Here is a 21,446-nt window from a genome sequence, read left to right on the forward strand (position 1 = left end):
CTCTGCTATCTTGCTCCTCCCCCCTCAGCCTTTACTTCTTATTCCTTGCTCTAGTGTAATACTAGGTCCCATTGATTTTTTTCATTTAAGTGACTTTCACATTTCCTTGCTATTACTGCTGCTGTCCTTCAACCCTACCTAGGCCCTTGTCTTCTCACACTGGATTTACAATAGTAATTTTTTGCCTCAATCATTCCTGCCTCCAGCTCACTGTGCCATCTTAATCTTCTGAGAACACTCTGTGGTCACCCCTATATAGGGATGTCCCCTCAGTGATTGCCTGATAATCACCATACAAAGTTCTAACTCTGAAGAGACAACCTTGCCTTTGCCCCAGATATCTCCAAGCTTTTTCTACTACTCTCAATAGAACATTCAGCTACTGCTCTTATGTGCCAGACCCTGATTTAAGCATATTACACATAAGTACTCATTTGATCCTTCCAAGAATGCTATGTGGTAAGTATTATTTGATCCCTATTTTACAGATGAAGAAACTGAAGCACAGAAAGATCATATAACTTGCTTGAGGTCAAATAGCTAATAAGTGGTGAGAGGATTAAAGAGCTGATACATATAAAAGTGTTATAAGCATATAAGCACTTCTTGCAGCTTACATGTATTTAATATATACTAGTATTTTATGTTGCCATAGAGTCTTAGCACTTCTAATTTTTAGAGGTGCAGAGTGTTCTTAAAGAGGGTTACCGTAGTTTTTCATTTTTTTAATTAAAGATTTAATTGATTAATTTATTTGAAAGAGAGCATGTAAGCGGGGGGAGGGACAGAAGGGGAGAGGGAGAGAATCTAAGGCAGTCTCTGCACTGAGTGTGGAGCCCAATGTGGGGCTCGATCTCAGGACACTGAGATCATGACCTGAGCCAAAACCAAGAGTCAGATGCTTAACCAACTGAGCCACCCAGGCACCCTTAGTTTTTCTTTTATTGGGCAATATAAATTTCTGTCATAATGCTGTGATAAATATCCTCATGCACATAGCATGTTGACCTGGGTATCCTGAAGCCCTGGGATTTTTTTTTTTTTTTTTAAGATTTTATTTATTTATTAGAGAGCATGAGCAGGGGGAGGGGCAGAAGAAGAGGGAGAGAATTTCAAGCAGACTCCCTGCTGAGCAGGGAGCCCCATGCGGGGCTCGATCCCAGGAGCCTGATATGACCTGAGCTGAAGGCAGATGCCTAACCATCTGAGCCACCCAGGCGCCCCAGTCCTGGGATATTTTAATTTGGAAAAGTTTAGGCTTTGGGTCACACTGTTATTCCTTGTATGTCCTCTCCATTTTAAGTCCTACTTGGTGAGCCTATAACATAGGCTATAGGATGGCTCAGATGATTTCTAGTGTACTACTAAACTCTTAGCTGAAAGAATTCAAGATGGTACCTTCTTTTTATTACAGTGATTGATGGGAGCGTGTCCTTGGACATTGAAAAGCCTTTCTTCACTGAAGAGTTTTTTTTTTTAATTGTAAAACTCCTTGTTTAATGCTTTATAGCAGATGATTTTAAGATCACAAACACTTTTTGCTACGTGAGATTTTTGAACTTTTATTCCTAAGCCTTATTAGCATATTGAGAGTTGCCTATATATGAAACTTTTTCAGCCTATACCGTTCCCCATCTTCTAAAGTTCTAAGTACCCATGTCACTCTTTTTGCCATTGATTTATTTATTTTGTTTGACTTGTGCATTTTTTTTTTAATTTATTTTTAAAAATTTTTAACTGGCTAAAAATTGTTTATGTTTAAGGTATGCCAGATGATGTTTTCATATACATAGTGAAATAATTACTACAGTCAAGTCAGTTAACATACCCATCTTTTCACGTAGTTACCCATTTTTTTGTGGTAGAACACCTAAGATCGCTGTCTTGGCAAATTTCAATCTTTTTGCCATTTAAATACACCCTGTCGCAGTTCTTTCTGCCCAGTCCTGCTCCCCATGCTTTAATAAAACCATCTTTTTTGCACTGAAAAACAAACACCCTATCTCCTTGTGGTATGTCAGTGCTTCATGTGCTTATTTATGTAAGAAGTGTTTATTGAGCTATTATGCCAGGTACAGAGAATATAGCAGTGCCCAAGTAAGATGAGATTACTCTGTTCATATCAATGGCATTCTTGTGTAGAGAAAAATTAACTAATTAGGCAGTACATTGTGATACAGCATTAAGTTATAGGGGAAGCTTGAGAAGCTATGGAATCAGAAGCTGGACTCTTCACCCAGCCTGGATAGTCAGAGATTCAAGTTTCATGGAGTAAGTGACATCTAAGTCAAGATCTGAAAGATGAATAAAGTGACCGGGGTGAAGGGGGATTACGTACAGGTTGGGGAGAGAGGCAGGTAACATGATCAGCCATGTGCAGAACTTGAGGAGACCATTCAACTTGGGGGACTGAAAGTAGTTCATTATGTCTGGAACTCTTGAGTATGAAGGGTAGTTATTACAGCAACAGATAAAGGTGGAGTAGTGAACTGGTTGTATCTTAATGGAACTTGAAAGCTGTTTTAAAGAATTTCAGTGTTAGGCTTAGGCCAATGGGAATGTGAAGTGAAGAATTTTTAGTTTGATTAGTGTTTCAGAAGATGACCCTGGCTGTGATAATGGAAAATTGATTGCAGAGGGAAATATTGGAGGATAGAAGAGAAACTCTTTTTTTTTTTTTAAGATTTTACTTATTTATTTTAGAGAGAGAGAATGCACACAAGTCAGGAGAGGGGCAGAGAAGCAGACTCCCTGCTGAGCAGGGAGCCTGATGTGGGGCTCGATCCCAGGACTCTGGGATCATGACCCGAGCTGAACACAGACACTTAACGGACTGAGCCATCCAGGCGCCCCAAAGAGAAACTCTGTTAAATAAGTTATGATTTAAATTAGATGAGAGATCATGGCCTGCACTTGATAGTGGCAGTGACTGTTAAAGACTTAACAGATTTGAGAGATGTTTGAGAGAAGCAACAGAAATTAGAGATGTGGTAGGGGTTTCTGAATTGGACAGGTGAGAGGTATCCTTTAGTAAGAATGTTAGGATAGAGAAACTTTTTTTTTAAGAAATTTTTTTTTTTTTTTTTTAAACAGAGAGAGACAGAGCAAGAGAGGGAACACAAGCAGGGGGAGTGGGAGAGGGAGAAGCAGGCTTCCCGCAGAGCATGGAGCCCAATGCGGGGCTCGATCCCAGGACCCTGGGATCATGACCTGAGCCGAAGGCAGACGCTTAACAACTGAGCCACTCAGGTGCCCCCCCCCTTTTTAAAGTAGGCTCCGCACGTAATGTGGGGCTTGAACTCTTGACCCTGAGATTGAGTTGCATGCTTTACCAACTGAACCAGTCAGGTGCCCCATGAGAAGCATTTCTATCTGGAAAGATGATGAGTTAGTTTTAGATATGTGTTACATTTGCACACCCTGCTGCATGTCCCGGTGGGGTACTGGGGGGCTCAGGCAGAAGCCTGTTGTGGGCTGAAGAGTTGAAGGTGAATGGGAGGTGCCAAAATGGAGAAAGCAGTTCTAAACAGCTCTTTCCAGAGGGCTTTTTTCCCTTGTCTCTCCCTACACACACACACACACACACACACGCTTTTTTCCCCCCTGTGAAATGAGAAAAACAGGCAAGAACCTCACTCTACTTATTTTGTCTTTTCTCAGAATTATGTCATCAGCTTTGTGAGGATAGGACTTTTATACCTTTAAAAATGAAAATAATGGGGGGGCACCTGGGTGGCTCAGTCGTTAAGCGTCTGCCTTCGGCTCAGGTCATGATCCCAGGGTCCTGGGATCGAGCCCCGCATCGGGTTCCCTGCTCAGCGGGAAGCCTGCTTCTCCCTCTCCCACTCCCCCTGCTTGTGTTCCCTCTCTCGCTGTGTCTCTCTCTGTCAAATAAATAAAAAAAAAAATCTTAAAAAAAAAATGAAAATAATGGGGCACCTGGGTGGCTCAGTCGGTAAAGTGTCTGCCTTCAGCTCAGGTTGTGATCTCTGGGTCCTGGGATCGAGCCCCACATCAGACTCCCCATTCAGCAGGAAGTCTGTTTCTCCCTCTATACCTCCCCTCCGCTCATGCTCTCTCTCTTCTTCGTTCTCAAATAAATTAAATCTTAAAATAATAATAATAATGATAATGTCACACAGTAAATACCCAGCACAGTTCTGTGAAGAGTGAACAGTTGATGCTAACTACATTAAAAACTTTTTTTGTTTTAATTTTTCTTTATTAACGGAACACATAACTGAGTTTTCTTCCCATCACTTTAGAATCATTTCGTTTCTGATCAAGATGAACAGCATCTGTATGCTCAGAGCACATATCAAACTCTTTACTACATTAAAAACTTCTTATCTAATGTTCTTTTAGTGTTGAGGTTGAGAATTTATAAAGTAAAAAAATGTACAGGTGGAATTTTTCTTCTTTGGTTGTTCCTTGTTACTTTTTCACAGTAGAAAGAAATAGCAACTTTGACCAACAGAGGGCACTAGCTTCCTTCTGCTTGATGAATAGGTTGACCCTTTACCTGTCTGAAGAGCTCAGTAGACTGTTGCTCAGCAGTTGATTTTTTTTTTTTTTTTTAGATGGGATGGAGGTAGACACTACACCAACGGTTGCTGGACAGTTTGAGGATGCAGATGTTGATCACTGAAAATGATTTATGCTGCTGTGGGGTGAGTAGTTTATTTTCTTCCTTGTCATTGAACTTGAAAATCATGTGAAATAATTTTTATTTTCAGGAGAACTCTATATAATTAGCAGCTTGGAAAGATGTTAGTTATCCATTTCTGAAATTATTGAGACTTACGTGGTTTTTTTCCCCCCTAAGGAGTCAAGGTCTGCAAACAGTGATGTTCAGGTTAACATTTACTGAGCACTACACATGTTAAGTGCTGTGTTAGACATTGGGCAGTGCTAGGCATTGAGGCATGAAAGAATAAGACACACCCAACTTCAGTGAACTCAGGAGGAGGACATTAGCCCATTATTCAGAAATGGGCTCCCTGGTTGGGAGCAGCAGAGCCTGAGATAATTTCCCGTTCTGCTCTTGAGTCACCTTTTCCCACTTGTGGTGTTTGAAACCTTAACATCTACATCAGAAATCACAAAGCAAGATTTGCTGCAACTCACTGCTGTTCAGTTTAGGGAGGCAGTAGTAATTCCATACTGTATCTAAGTCTTTAATTTAATCATAATCCTTTTTTTTTTTTTAAGATTTTATTTATTTATTTGAGAGAGAGAGAGCAAGAGCAGGAGAGGCGGTAGAGGAAGAGGGAGAAGCAGACTTCCTGCTGAGCAGGGAGCCTGATATGGGGCTCCATGCCAGGTCCCTGGAATCATGACCTGAGCTGAAGGCAATCACTTAACCAACTGAGCCACCCAAACACCCCTAATTTCATCATAATCTTGTATTGGCTTCCCTCCTTCTGAAAATAATGGAGGACCAAGGTCCTGGGCACCTTAGCGTTCAAGACCAGTTTGCCAAACCGTAAGGTCATGCACACTTTTCCAAAAGCTATCATTTCCCAAGTTGCTTCATTCCTGCTTTCTTGACTGACATAAGAGCTCACAGCCAGTTTTCCCTGACACATTCTTGTGAGCTTTGCCTAAAGTTTGTCCCTGACTTTGCTGCATGTTACCCTGAGAAATAAATTGTCCTTTGCCAGCTTGAGTATCTCAACTGTATGTTTGATAATAACTGAGGGTTATGTGGTTAATTCATACCACCTAGAGCTCTAGGACTAGTAATCCTAGTTGGCCTTCCCTTATGAGCTGTAAGATTTTTACTTTGTTAAAATTGCTGTCCCTCTTTCCCCTCTACAGTGTCCTCCTACTTCTGACCAGGTAGCATTTTCTTGAATACTGGCTGTCTCCAGTCTTTGAGGTGTTACTTATGCCCAGGTCCTTTATTTTAAAGCATATAGTAATAGTGTGGCAAGATTTATATATTTTGGCTTGACTCTTATACTATTGTGAGTCATCCAGTTGAGTTGTGAGATCCCTCCTTTTTCCAAGTTCCATTTACCTTCCAAATTGTTGCCATGTGAACATAACATTTTTTCTTACTATAACCATGAAAAATGATAATGAATCTCTGTTTTCCTCTCAGGTGCTGCCAGTGGAACTATCAGAATAATCTCTTAGAGTTCTGTGATTTATATTTCTTGCTTTAAATACTTAATTTTTATTTCCACAGCATTTATTTCTGTCATTGTAGCCATATAGTCTAAAACCAGCATTGTCTCCTCTGCAATTAGCTAAAATTACGTGTTCATATTGCTGCAGCTCTGTTACCTTTAATTTTCAGATCTTACAGTTCCAGATATCAGTACTTCACTCTTACACTGTATGGGAAATCTTTTGGTGCCAACTTAAGTCTTCTTCCCTTCTCACTTTCCTGCTTATCATGTTCTTTATAGCATGTTAACTTTTTCAGTTCAGTAATACTTAGTAACTTTTACTGAAACTGGAAAACATTTTTTGATCTTCTGGCTTTTACGTATTTCTTCTTAAAAAATAGACTATTCAGAGAGTACCCACTACTGTATTAATAAGAAACGCATTTGTTGTGTCACTAATGGTTACACAGATGAGATGTTACTGCAGTTCACTGGTGAGAATTCTTAGGATTCTTTGTAATGTAATTTTATGGTGAAATAATCATAAAATAACCACAAGCTTTCTAATGAGCTGATGATTTGTTTTCTATTCATTTTATGCTACAGCTGGAGTAGAGAGCTATTTTGTTCATAAAGTTTATACAAATTATTCATCTGGATAATTGACCTGAATTCCAAACAATGTCTTTAAATTTTTAATCATTTTAAATTGTTTTTGCCTTTAAGGAATGAAGAAGGAATAATTAGAGTGTTTATGCAACCATTAATGATTTCAAGATAATGGAACTAGGACCTCTCGGTGCAGGAGATGGGGTGGAGTCAAGGCACAGGAGTGGTAGAATCACAGCTCTACCATATACCGGCTTCTGTGCCTTTGGACAAGGCACATAACTTCTTTAATCCTCAGTTTCCTCATTTGAAAATGGGGTTGATAAACTACCTGGCAGGATTGTTGCAAAGACTAAGATATATATCTAAGTTCTCTGGCACTCTTGACTAGGCATTCAATAAATAATAGCTATTATTATAAACACTGTAAATCTTTTGTTTTTCAGATTCTGCTCGTAACTAGGAAAGAACTTGGTGCCTCTTCTACTGTGGAGTGGGTGCTGATGAAATCTTTTTCCTTCTCCAAAATTTACCTGAACCAGTTCTTTTTTGAGACAGACTATACTGAGACAGAAAGTTGTCACCAGCAGAAGAAACTATGACCTTTATTAACAAAGGTGAATTAACTTAACCAGTAGGGTATTTGTAGTTTATCATCTACCCCAAAATTTCTGTGTATAGGTGCCCTCTGAGTAGGCCTATAGTTCCAGCCTTCACTATATGCATCTTCTGTAACCTGGCAGACCTACCTGAGAATGCGCAGGCACTTGAAGATGTAGGTAGACTGGATGGGAAGGAGGGAGGCTGAATCTAAGATAAACCCTTTTACAGTCTAAGAGTCCCATTACCCCTTAAAAAGAAAGACAAAGAGATCTCAGAGAAATCTTGGCCTCTGCTCGTTCTTCACAGGGATAAGGGTTTTTTTGTTTTTGTTTTTTTTTTTTTACTAATTTGGGACCCAGATTAATTAATTCAGGCATCTTTAGGGAGCCTCTTGGGAAATACCCTAGCCACATAAAATACCACTAACACAGATGCTTCTGACTAGCTTTTACTCCTTTCACCATGTTTCACCAGTCTGTTTTGTTATAACCTCTTAGGTTATATCCTTTAATTTCTAACCTCTTAGGTCGGTTTCCATAACAAGTGAAATTGGGATGAAATCCTCAGAGTGCTTCAATGATAATTGTTTTGTCTTTGTAATAGTTTAACAAATAAATCTAGGTTTTCTATATTGTGCTCTCATTCTTGACTGAAACCATTAATGAGAAAAAAATTTTTTCATTAAGACTGTCAAAAAATGAGTCTTGTTCGTTTATTTTTGTTTGACTTTTGAAAATATGAACATGAAATGAGTAAGAAAATGTATAGGTAGAGTTTCTGGCAAATTTTTAGTAGGGCAAGGATTTAATACATTTCAAGGGATTTCTGCTTCTTTCACTTGGATCAGGAATAATTTCTTACAACTCTCAATTTTAGTTTTCACAGACACCAGGGTATTTGTAAGGCTGATTTATAATGACACATTTATACTTGGACCTTCTGTACCATTATATGACTTTAAAAATATGGTTAGAAAAGCTATTCAGAATCACTTGGCTAATTAGTGACTAAATTTTAGTTCGTGACTACTAAACTACTAAAAGAACACATTACCAGTGTTCTTTACAGCACTTTCATTTGGTTTCTGTCATCCTGCATGGTAGATTAAAAAAAAAGCTGATTGTCCTTTTTCTGACCAGACTCTCAGAAATACTGAATTTGTTACAATAGGCAAGTAAAAGGGCCACTTGGAAACGGAGACTGAAGCTGACTGAGGCCTTCTCTGTATCAGTCATTGTCTTGGGTTCTTTATACACATTACACATATAATATTCTTAATTGTCTTATGAGGTATAGGTGCTTTTACTGTCCTGTTTTAGAGATGAAGAAACTACAGAGAGAGCTAAAGTAACACTTAAGGTCATGTAGTGAGCTGTGATTTTTAAGCCTGTGCTCCAAAATAGCATGCAGCCTTACCATCTATCAGCAGTGGACAGGAAGCAAATTCTCTCTTAACTGCAGGATTTTAAATGTTAAAATTTCAGTGGACAGCACAGGAAGTTCCCAAATTTATGTGCTTTCAGTCTCAGCAGCACTCATATTCTATCCTAGACATTCACCTCTTTTTCACTAAGCAGTCAGGGTATTCTCATGGGCTAATCTTAGAAATTCTCTTTGGGTCCTTTTTTGAAGTCATACCAACTTGTCATCATGACTTTTAGTGAAGTAATAAAGTGCTCTGATAATATTGAAAAAATGTTGAGATCGGTGTGCACTGTTTTCCTGCAGGCACTGCTGTGGTCACCTTGTTATTATGGGTAATGCAGTCATCTAAGGTGCAGGAAGCCAAGCATCTAATTCTGGCTTGTTAGACAAGGTATTTAAACCTCTCTGGACCTGTTTCCGTATCTGTAAAATGAGGCAGCTAGACTAAATGATTTCAAAGATTCAGCTGTAACATTCTAGAATATTAGTCCGTTGTACCCGTAACTGGGAATATAGAAGGTGAAATAAAAAGATCAGGTCAGACTTACTAAAAATGAAATTGATAATGCTCAGCCAAGCCAACATTTCTTGATTCTATTTGAGCTTAATTTTAATGTTACTGTAATTGTTTTGCTTCCTATTTCTTGATGTAGAGGAAATTTAAAGAAAAGCCATGGACATTTTCCCCCATAATGTGAGCCATCTAAAATAGCCATAAAAGCTAGTGAGTAGTCATCTGTTCTAAATTCTGTTGTTTAAAAAATGTATTCATAGGGGCACCTGACTGGCTTAGGTGGTAGAGCATTTGACTCTTGACATTGGGGTTGTAAATTCAAGCCCGAAGTTGGATGTAGGGATTATGTAAAATCTTAAAAAAATAAGAAAATAAAAAAAATGTGTTTATTAAAATGACCCTGGTGAGTTTTCTCCTCCCTCAGATCAGTTTGTCAGATATTAATACTTTTCAAATAAGCTTGTTTAAATCTTTGTACGTTACGTATTTTGAAAGCTTGTTAGGATCTTTGTCAGTACTGGTAAAGATGAGAGATGATGCATAGATGGTCACGGTATATAGCCCTTTACTTATTTTTATTTTTTTAAAAGATTTTATTTATTTATTTGACTGAGAGAGTGAGTTAGCGAGAGCAGAAACAAGCAGGGGGAGTGGGAGAGGGAGAAGCAGGCCTCCTGCTGAGCAGAGAGCCCAATCTGGGGCTCAATCCCAGGACCCTGGGATCATGACCTGAGCCGAAGGCAGACGCTTAACCGACTGAGCCACCGAGGTGCCCATAGCCCTTTACTTTTAGAAGAAGACGTGTGATTACTCATTGTTCAGAGAGATACTAGATTTTATTTATTTATTTTTAGAATTCTCTTTTTTTTAAGTTTTATTTTATTATGTTAATCACCATATATTACATCATTAGTTTTTATGTAGTGTTCCATGATGGTTTGCATATAACACCCAGTGCTCCATTCAATACGTGCCCTCTTTAATACCCATCACCAGGCTAACCCGTTTCCCTACCCCCTCCCCTCTAGAACTTTCAGTTTGTTTTTCAGAGTCCATAGTCTCTCATGGTTCATCTCCCCCTCAGATATCCCCCCCTTCATTTTTCCCTTCCTACTATCTTCTTCTCTTTTTTTTTTTTTAACATATAATGTATTATTTGTTTCAGAGGTACAGGTCTGTGATTCATCAGTCTTGCACAGTTCGCAGTGCTCACCATAGCACATACACTCCCCAGTGTCTGTCACCCACACACCCCATCCCTTGCACCCCCTCACCACTCCAGCAACCCTCAGTTTGTTTCCTGAGGTTAAGAATTCCTCATATCAGTGAGATCATATGATACATGTCTTGACTTATTTCGCTCAGCATAATACCCTCTAGTTCCATCCACGTTGTTGCAATGCAAGATTTTGGGGGGGTTTTGATGGCTGCATAATATTCCATTGTATATATATATACCACATCTTTACCCATTCATCTGATGATGGACATCTTGGCTCTTTCCATAATTTGGCTATTGTGGACATTGCTGCTATAAACATCAGGGTGCACGTACCCTTTCGGATCCCTACTTTTGTATTTTTGGGGTAAATACCCAGTAGTGCAATTACTGGATCGTATGGTAGCTATATTTTCAACTTTTTGAGTAACCTCCATACTATTTTCCAGAGTGGGTACACCAGCTTGCATTCCCACCAACAGTGTAGGAGGGTTCCCCTTTCTCCGCATCCTCGCCAACATCTGTCATTTCCTGACTTGTTAATTTTAGCCATTCTGACTGGTGTGAGGTGGTATCTCATTGAGGTTTTGATTTGGATTTCCCTGATGCCGAGCGATGTTGAGCACTTTTTCATGTGTCTGTTGGCCATTTGGATGTCTTCTTTGGAAAAATGTCTGTTCATGTCTTCTGCCCATTTCTTGATTGGATCATTTGTTCTTTGGGTGTTGAGTTTAAGAAGTTCTTTATAGATTTTGGATACTAGCCCTTTATCTGATATGTCATTTGCAAATATCTTCTCCCATTCTGTCGTCTTTTGGTTTTGTTGACTGTTTCCTTTGCTTTGCAAAAGCTTTTTATCTTGGTGAAGTCCCACTAGTTCATTTTTGCCCTTGCTTCCCTTGCCTTTGGCGATGTTTCTAGGAAGAAGTTGCTGCGGCTGAGGTCAAAGAGGTTGCTGCCTGTGTTCTTTAGGATTTTGATGGACTCCTGTCTCACATTTAGGTCTTTCATCCATTTTGAGTCTATTTTTGTGTGTGGTGTAAGGAAATGGTCCAGTTTCATTCTGCATGTGGCTGTCCAATTTTCCCAACACCATTTGTTGAAGAGATTGTCTTTTTTCCATTGGACATTCTTTCCTGCTTTGTCGAAGATTAGTGGACCATAGAGTTGAGGGTCCATTTCTGGGCTCTCTATTCTGTTGCATTGATCTATGTGTCTGTTTTTGTGCCAGTACCATACTGTCTTGATGATGACAGCTTTGTAATAGAGCTTGAAGTCTGGAATTGTGATGCCACCAGCTTTGCTTTTCTTTTTCAACATTCCTCTGCCTATTTGGGGTCTTTTCTGGTTCCATACAAATTTTAGGATTATTTGTTCCATTTCTTTGAAAAAAGTGGATGGTGTTTTGATAGGGATTGCATTAAATGTGTAGATTGCTCTAGGTAGCATAGACATTTTCACAGTATTTGTTCTTCCAATCCATGAGCATGGAAAGTTTTTTCCATTTCTTTGTGTCTTCCTCAATTTCTTTCATGAGTATTTATAGTTTTCCGAATACAGATTCTTTGCCTCTTTAGTTAGGCTTATTCCTAGGTATCTTATGGTTTTGGGTGCAATTGTAAATGGGATTGATTCCTTAATCTCTCTTTCTTCTGTCTTGTTGTTCGTGTATAGGAACACCATAGTTTCTGTGCATTGATTTTATATCCTGCCACTTTACTGAATTCCTGTATGAGTTCTAGCAGTTTTGGGGTGGAGTCTTTTGGGTTTTCCACAGAAAGAATCATATCATCTGCAAAGAGTGAGAGTTTGACTTCTTTGCCGATTCGGATGCCTTTGATTTCTTTTTGTTGTCTGATTGCTGTGGCTAGGATTTCTAGTACTATGTTGAATAGCAGTGGTGATAGTGGACATCTCTGCCGTGTTCCTGACCTTTGAGGGAAAAACCTTAATGGGTTTTTCCCCATTAAGAATTATATTTACTTTGGGTTTTTCATAGATGGCTTTTATGATATTGAGGTATGTACCCTCAATCCCTATACTCTGAAGAGTTTTAATCAAGAAAGGATGCTATTCTTTGTGAAATGCTTTTTCTGCATCTATTGAGAGGATCATATGGTTCTTGTTCTTTCTTTTATTAATGTATTGTATCACATTGATGATTTGCGGATGTTGAACCAACCTTGCAGCCCAGGAATAAATCCCACTTGGTCGTGGTGAATAATCTTTTTAATGTGCTGTTGGATTCTATTGGCTAGTATTTTGGTGAGAATTTTTGCATCCAAGTTCATCAGGGATATTGGTCTGTAATTCTCCTTTTTGATGGTGTCTTTGTCTGATTTTGGGATCAAGGTAATGTTGGCCTCATAAAATGAGTTTGGAAGTTTTCCTTCCATTTCTATTTTCTGGAACAGTTTCAGAAGAATAGGTATTAATTCTTCTTTAAATGTTTGGTAGAATTCCCCTGGGAAGCCATCTGGCCCTGGGCTCTTGTTTGTTGGGAGATTTTTGATTACTGCTTCAGTTTCCTTAGTGGTTATAGGTCTGTTCAGGTTTTCTATTTCTTTCTGGTTCAGTTTTGGTAGTTGATACATCTCTAGGAATGCATCCATTTCTTCCAGATTATCTAATTGGCTGGCATATAGTTGCTCATAATATGTTCTTATAATTGTATTTCTTTGGTGTTGGTTGTGATCTCTCCTCTTTCATTCATGATTTTATTTATTTGGGTCATTTCTCTTTTCTTTTTGATAAGTCTGGCCAGGGGTTTGTCAGTTTTATTAATTCTTTCAAAGAACCAGCTCCTAGTTTCGTTGATCTGTTCTACTGTTCTTTTGGTTTCTGTTTCATTGATTTCTGCTCTGATCTTTACTATTTCTCTTCTCCTGCTGGGTTTAGGCTTTATTTGCTGTTTCTCCAGCTCCTTGAGGTGTACAGTTAGGTTATGTATTTGAGACCTTTCTTCTTTCTTGTGAAAGGCTTGTATTGCTATATACTTTCCTCTTAGGACCGCCTTTGCTGCATCCCAAAGATTTTGAACAGTTGTGTTTTCATTTTTATTTGTTTCCATGAATTTTTAAAATTCTTTAATTTCCTGGTTGACCCATTCATTCTTTGGTAGGATGCTGTTTAGCCTCCATGTATTAGAGTTCTTTCTGACTTTCCTCTTGTGATTGAGTTCTAGTTTCAAAGCATTGTGGTCCGAAAATACGCAGGGAATGATCCCAGTCTTTTGGTACCGGTTGAGACCTGATTGGTGACCTAGGATATGGTCTATTCTGGAGAATGTTCCATGGGCACTAGAGAAGAATGTGCATTCTGTTGCTTTGGGATGGAATGTTTTGAATATATCTGTGAAGTCGATTTGGTCCAGTGTGTCATTTAAAGTCTTTATTTCTTTGTTGATCATTTGCTTAGATGATCTGTCCATTTCAGTGAGGGGGGTGTTAAAGTCCCCTACTATTATTGTTTTGTTGTCGATGTGTTTCTTTGATTTTGTTATTAAATGGCTTATATAATTGGCTGCTTCCATGTTAGGGGCATAGATATTTACAAGTGTTAGATCTTCTTGTTGGATAGACCCCTTAATTATGATATAATATCCTTCCTCATCTCTTATTTAAAACAGTCTTTGATTTAAAATCTAATTTGTCTGATATAAGGATTGCCACCCCAACTTTCTTTTGATGTCCATTAGCATGGTAAATGGTTTTCCACCCTCTCACTTTCAATCTGGCGGTGTCTTTGGATCTAAAATGAGTCTCTTGCAGACAGTGTATCGATGGGTCTGTTTTTATCCAATCTGATACCCTGTCTTTTGATTGGGGCATTAGTCCATTTACATTCAGGGTAACTATTGAAAGATAGGAATTTAGTGCCAGTGTATTGCCTGTAAGGTGACTGTTACTGTATATTGTCTGTGTTCCTTTCTGGTCTATGTTATTTTTAGGCTCTCTCTTTGCTTAGAGGACCCCTTTCAATATTTCTTGTAGGGCTGGTTTTGTGTTTGCAAATTCTTTTAGTTTTTGTTTGTCCTGGAAGCTTTTTCTCTCTCCTTCTATTTTCAGTGACAGCCTAGCTTTATATAGTATTCTTGACTGCATATTTTTCTCATTTAGTTCTCTGAAGATATCATGCCAGTCCTTTCTGGCCTGCCAGGTCTCTGTGGGTAGGTCTGTTGCCAATCTATTGTTTCTACCATTGTAGGTTACAGACCTCTTGTCCTGAGCTGCTTTCAGGATTTTCTCCTTGTCTCTGAGACTTGTAAGTTTTACTATTAGATGTTGGGATGTTGACCTATTTTTATTGATTTTGAGAGGGGTGGGGTTCTCTGTGCCTCCTGGATTTTGATGCTTGTTTCCTTCCCCAAATTAGGGAAGTTCTCTGCTGTAATTTGCTCCAGTATACCTTCTGCCCCTCTCTTTCTTCTTCTTCTGGGATCCCAGTTATTCTAATATTGTTTCATCTTATGGTATCACCTATCTCTCAAATTCTGCCCTCGTGATCCAGTTGTTTCTCTCTCTTTTTGGTCTTCTATATCACTAATTCGCTCTTCTGCCTCATTTATCCTAGCAGTTAGAGCCTCCATTTTTTATTGCACCTCATAGCCTTTTTTATTTCAACCTGGTTAGATTTTAGTTGAGATTTTAGTTCTTTTATTTCTCCAGAAAGGGTTTCTCTAGTATCTTCCATGCTTTTTTCAAGCCCAACTAGTATCTTTATAATCGTCATTCTGAACTCTAGTTCTAACATCTTACTAACGTCCGTATTGATTAGGTCCATGGCAGTCGGTACTGCCTCTTGTTCTTTTTTTTTTTGAGGTGAGTTTTCCGTCTTGTCATTTTGTCAAGAGGAGAATAAATGAATGAGAGGACAAAATGCTAACGGGGTAACAACGACCCCAGAAACCTATACACTGAACAAATCAGGAGAGACCTGAAACCGGGGGAAAAGAAAAAGGAAAAAAAAAAAAAAGAATATGATCAAATATAATCAGGCTGGTGAATAGATCAGTGCCACACACTAGATTTTGGGCGTATTTTGGTCTGTTTGAAGAAACTGCCTCCTAAAATTTTAAAGAAAAACATTTATATATGTATAAAAATAAGGGTAAATACGATGAAAGGATAGAATATACTGGAGATGAAAATTATAAAAGATTTTATAAAAGGAATTGGTAAGAAGTTGGTTGAAAAAAGGAAGAAGAGAAATTAAAAAAAAAAAAAAGGGAGAGACTGTGATCCAGCAGGAGACTAGAACAAAGCCATATACTAGAGATTTAGGGTATATTTTGGTCTGTTAGAAGAAACTATATCCCAAAATTTTAAAGGGAGAACAACATATATATATATACCAAAAATAAGGTTAACTACAATGAAGGGATAGAATATGACTCTAAAAATGAAAAATAAAAAAGATTTTTTAAAAAGGGATTAATAAGATGTTGGTTGTAAAAGGGAAAAAGAAAAATTTTAAAAAAAATAGAAAAAAAATTTAAAAAATTAACTTTGAAAGACTAAAGAATTATGGGGGAAAAAGCCATGAATTCTATGTGCAGTATTCCCCTAGCGCTGGAGTTCTGCCGTTCTCATTGATCGGTAAACTTGGTCTTGGCTGGCTGTTCTCGCTGATCTTCTGGGGGAAGGGCCAGTTGTCATGGTTCCCAAATGTCTTTGCGGGAGGTGGAATTGCCCCGCCCTTGCCTGTCTGGGCTAAGTAATCTGCTCGGTTTGCTCTCGGGAGCTTTTGTTCCCTGCAAGCTTTCCCTACAGCTTTGAGGAGGAGAGTGAAAACGGCGGCCTCCCAATCTCCGCCCCAGAGGAGCCGAGAACTCGGTGCCCCACTCCTCAGTGCACCCCCAGAGAAAAGCAGTCAGTCACTCCCGTCTCCCTGGTCTCTGGCCGCACTCTGTGCTCACCCGGCCTGTAACCGAGCGTTTCTATCTCTGGCACCTGACCCCGTGTGGAGTCTCCAAACCCAGCAGATCCTGCGGTGCACTCCTGCGCCGCTCCTCCCGGGGGAGGAAGGGGAGTCTCTCCGGATCTGCCGCTTGTTGGGTCCCTGCTGGAAGAGCAGTGGCCTGACTGTGCTGCAGATCACGGTTTATGGCAATCCCGAGTTGCGAGCCCGCACCTCGGCTCTGTCTCTGTAGCCGGCTTCCCTGCTCCGATAACTGGGAGCTCTGCCACACTCAGGCACCCCCAGTCTTTCTGTGACCCTGAGGGTCCTGAGACCACACTGTCCCACAAGGGTTCCACCCCCCGCTTAGCCACTGGAGCGACGTCCCTCAGCAGAACCGACTTCTAAAAGTTAGGATTTTGTGCTCCGCTGCTCTAGCACTTGCCGGTAGTGGCTCACGGAGGCTCCCTCCCTTGCTGTCTATCTTCCCTAATACCGCCTCGGATTCACGTCTCCACACGTCCTACCTTCCAGAAAGTGGCCGCTTTTCTGTTCAGAGAGTTGTTGCTATTCTTTTCTTCGATCTCCTGTTGAGTTTGTAGGTGTTCAGAATAGTTTGATAACTGTCTAGCTGAATTCCTGGGACCAGACGAAATTTAGGTCTCCAACTCCTCCACCATCTTGCTCCTCCTCGAGATACTAGATTTTTTTTTTTTTTAAGATTTTATTTATTTATTTGACAGAGAAAGAGACAGCGAGAGAGGGAACACAAGTGGGGGAGTGGGAGAGGGAGAAGCAGGCCTCCCACTGAGCAGGGAGGCCGATGCGGGGCTTGATCCCAGGACCCTGGGATCATGACCTGAGCCGGAGGCAGACGCTTAATGACTGAGCCACCCAGGCGCCCCTGAGATACTAGATTTTTAAAAAGATTTTATTTATTTGTTTCCAGAGAGAAAGCGCGAGGTCATTGGCAGGGTGGGGAGTGGAGGAGAGGGGGGAGAGAGTATCTCAAGCCGATTCCAAGCTGAGCATGGTGGTGGTCCCCAGGCTCAATCCCTTGATTCCAAGATCACTACCTGAGCTGAAACCAAGAACCAGACCCTCAACCGACTGAGCCACCCAGGTGCCCCTAGATTTTTTTTTATTATTTATTTAATTTATTTTTTAAAAGATTTTATTTATTTATTTGACAGAGAGACAGCGAGAGAGGGAACACGAGCAAGGGGAGTGTGAGAGGGAGAAGCAGGCTTCCCGTGGAGCAGGGAGCCCGATGCGGGGCTCGATCCCAGGATCCCGGGATCGTGACCTGAGTCGAAGGCAGACGCTTAACGAATGAGCCACCCAGGTGCCCCTAGATTTTTTTTTAAAGATTTATTTATTTGAGAGAGAAAGAGTGTGAGAGCATGAGGAGGGAGAGGAGCAGAGGGAGAGAGAGAATCTCAAGCAGACTAACTGCTGAGCATGGAGCCTGATGGGGGGCTTGATTTCACAACCCATGAGATCATGACCTGAGCTGAAATCATGAATTGGACCCTCAACCAACTGAGCTGCCCAGGCACCCCGATATTAGATATTTTAGATAGAATTTTATTTATCTGCACGATTTCAGATAGTATCCTTACTATGTAGCTAATTCTTATGGAAATCCTGTTTGAAAAGTATTTCTAGAATGGATGAATCTGTATCCAGTACCCATCCTTGTGGCTAATATGAAATGATTCTAAGCAAATCCTTTATGAGGATTCTAATAGGATTATTGCCATTCTTTGACAAAGGAGCTAAACATTTTCACTAGCATCTCTGCTTATATATACATAGGTAAAACCAGTATATAATGTGGAAGACTTCATAATTTCAGATGAGAAGTCAGAAAAACTTGGGAGAGCAGTGAACCTAGTCAGAATTTTTGTGTTTTTTTTTAAGATTTTATTTATTTATTTGAGAGAGAGAGAGCACACGAGAGGAGGGAGGGTCAGAGGGAGAAGCAGACTCCCCGCTGAGCAGGGAGCCCGATGTGGGACTCGATTCCAGGACTCCAGGATCATGACCTGAGCCGAAGGCAGTCACTCAACCAACTGACCACCCAGGTGCCCAGAATTTTTGTTATTAACATAATTTTAAGAAGATAAAGGAAATATGGGCGCCTGGCTGGCTCAGTCACAGAGTGTGCAATTCTTGATCTTAGGGTTGTAAGTTTGAGCCCCATGTTGGTCATAGAGATTACTTAAAAATAAAACCTTAAAAAAAAAGATAAAATAGAGATATATAACCCAGGGATAAGAAGGCTAAATAAAAGTGTACTGAGGCTAATTCTTAGGACTTTTTAAATTATTACTTTGAAGATTATATGAATCACAAATATACTTAGAACAACAGTGCCTAGAAAATGGCTCAAAAAATGTTAACTATTACACAATAGTAGCAATTAATTATTTTCATAACAGAAGAAGCTGCAGATAGTGTTAACTCACACTTAGAATGTATCTGAGAAATCTGAATTTAAAAATCTGAGCCATTAAAATAGATGTAATGAAATTTATGCGTTTTCCTCATAGGACCTTTTGGCCTTCACTGCAAGTCTCTATTCCTACTCTACAGACAGGTCCAGTGTACTTGAGTATCTAGTTTTTGGGCATGCAACAAGTTAGAAAAGGAGAAAGGGGTGGTTGCATCAGGCATATCAATAGCGGTAAATAGTTGACAGGATTATGAAGAAAAGCAAATACAGGTTACCCCAAAATACAGCAGTCTGAGCCTTTAGAGTGTGTAGTGTAAATATGAGGATGGTACAGCAATTTATGTTCACAAAAGTGTGACTAAAATTAACAGCCCAAACTCTGGTTTTAAGTAAATCCAAATCTGGCTAATTTAAGCAGAAAAATTTGTTAGAATGCTATCTGGTAGCTCACAAAATGGTCAGGAAAGCAGAAATAAACCAGGCTCATAAAAAGATTAGGGGTGGTCTACATAAGATGCTATGATTCTTCTGTTGCTTTTAGATCGATTTCTTAATTGATCCCATGTCTTTGAGTCACCACAAAGTCCTGATTGGCACTCTGTGTGTTGTCAGGGACAAAAAACAAGAGTATTTGGCCCCTTCAGTTTCTGTAGTGGGAGGGCATTTCCTCTACCCAGATCCTCACAGCAGCAGATTACCCCAAATAGAAAGGATGCTTTGGCTGTTGGCTTGCAAAAAACTTACGCTGTCTGCTGCAACTCCAAATCTTAAAAAATAATAATAATAAATTGAGATTGTATATCATAAAATTTAAGATTTTGTATAAAAAATGAAGGATACATTATTTGTCAAAATTAAAAATGCAAATATTGTGTGACCCAGAAACTCCATTTAAAGGAATTTATTCTATAAATAAATTTGCACATTAGGAAGAATCATATATGTAAGGATATTAATTGCAGCTTTATTTGTAAAAGCAAAAGACTGAGTACAATCTCAGTGTCTATAATTAGGCCTGAGTCAATTGTTTACAGTGTATCTGTATAATGGAAAACTGTTTCTCAAAAAGAATTAGGTAGATCCTCGTGCACCTATGCTGAATAAGCTCCAAAATACATTAAATGAAAAAAAAATTAAGATATTTTATATAGAAGAAAAAGGGCTGGAGGTTACTGTGGGGATTATATGTATCCTGTGCTTATGTATATATAAAATATCCTTGGAATATAATAAGAAAATGGTAGTACCTGTTTCTAAAATAAGTGGGGGACTGGAATAGGAGGGAGACTGAGGTTTTTGCCCACTTCCTGTTTATATTTCTGTTCTACATGTATCATCTGAACACTCTGTGGTATTGGGTTGCATGTTTGGGGTTCTTTGGGGTTTTTTTGTTTTTTTTTTTTTTACTTTTTTAACTTTTATTTTTTTAATGTAAGCTCTACACCCAATGTGAGGCTTGAACTCATGACCCTGAGATCAAGTATCACATGCTCTGCTGACGCCTGAGAAATCTGTATCCAGTACCCATCCAAGCATCCCAGGGTTGCCTGTTTTTAAACATTCATTATTTGAAAACAACACAAAACACACTCATTATTTGAATCCTTCAGCTGCTTTTCCTATTCAGCACTTTAAAAGTTTTATCCAAGTTGATACAGGCAATTCATCCATTCTCTTGATGGGTATTTAAGGTTCCAGTTATTCATTATTAAGGCATGCTGCAGCAAATATTCTTTTTTTTTTTTTTTTAAAGATTTTATTTATTTATTTGAGACAGAGAGAATGAGAGACAGAGAGCATGAGAGGGAGAAGGGTCAGAGGGAGAAGCAGACTCCCCGCCGAGCAGGGAGCCCAATGCGGGACTGGATCCCAGGACTCCAGGATCACGACCTGAGCCGAAGGCAGTCGCTTAACCAACTAAGCCACCCAGGCGCCCGCTGCAGCAAATATTCTTATGCATGTTTTATGCACATGTGTGCATTCCTCTATTGCAGTGCCTTTCTTTTCATTATGCCTACAATAAGAAATACATTCCAGTTCTAGCATGCTAGTACATTTTTGCTACAATGTATTTTTAAATAACATGAACTAGCTCACAGATAATTGCTAAATAGGGCAGTGATGTCAGTATAGCTCAGAAGTCACATTGGTTCATATGTAATTTTTCCTAAAACATTAATATTTTGCACCCCCAGTTACCTATAATTTTATAATAGAGGATGACATGCCTTTAGGTCTAAAATAGGAAGCTGTGGTATGACTGATTGTTTTAATAGGATCACTCAAGCATTAGAACAGGAAGTTAACTGCAGTAACCTGGGCAAAAGTAAGTAAGTAAATGGAGGCTTGAACTAACCTGGGCTAGTTGGCCATAATGCAAAGTCTGAAAGCCTACTTACCCTAGAGAAACACAGGTACACAAGAAGCATTGCTTTAATAGTGACTAACTTCTAGTTATTCAGGTATTTCTAATACCATCAATAGACTGGATAAACTATGCAGTTTGAATTAACTAAAGCTGCATGTATCAGTTGAGTTATCAGACACCAAGTAGAGATGTCAAATATACAGATGGATACGGAGTTCCGGACAGTTGTACAAGCT

General features: G+C 39.3%; 1 protein-coding gene across 2 annotated transcripts in view; it reads left to right on the forward strand.

Moving 5' to 3' along the window:
- The window catches only part of CLNS1A (chloride nucleotide-sensitive channel 1A), a 30,032-nt gene extending 22,075 nt beyond the window's left edge, over positions 1 to 7,957 (forward strand). For both annotated transcript variants that reach the window (XM_064576874.1, XM_064576873.1), the window contains 2 exons: positions 4,581 to 4,670; positions 7,172 to 7,957. In XM_064576874.1, the coding sequence (XP_064432944.1) occupies positions 4,581 to 4,648 (68 nt within the window). In that variant the 3' untranslated portion in view covers positions 4,649 to 4,670; positions 7,172 to 7,957. The remainder of the gene's footprint in view (positions 1 to 4,580; positions 4,671 to 7,171) is intronic.
- The last annotated feature ends 13,489 nt before the right edge of the window (positions 7,958 to 21,446 follow it).

Source organism: Mirounga angustirostris, unplaced genomic scaffold (assembly GCF_029215605.1).
Source record: "Mirounga angustirostris isolate CCGP_5_RB_7025 unplaced genomic scaffold, mMirAng1.0.hap1 SCAF_13, whole genome shotgun sequence".
NCBI lineage: Eukaryota > Metazoa > Chordata > Mammalia > Carnivora > Phocidae > Mirounga > Mirounga angustirostris.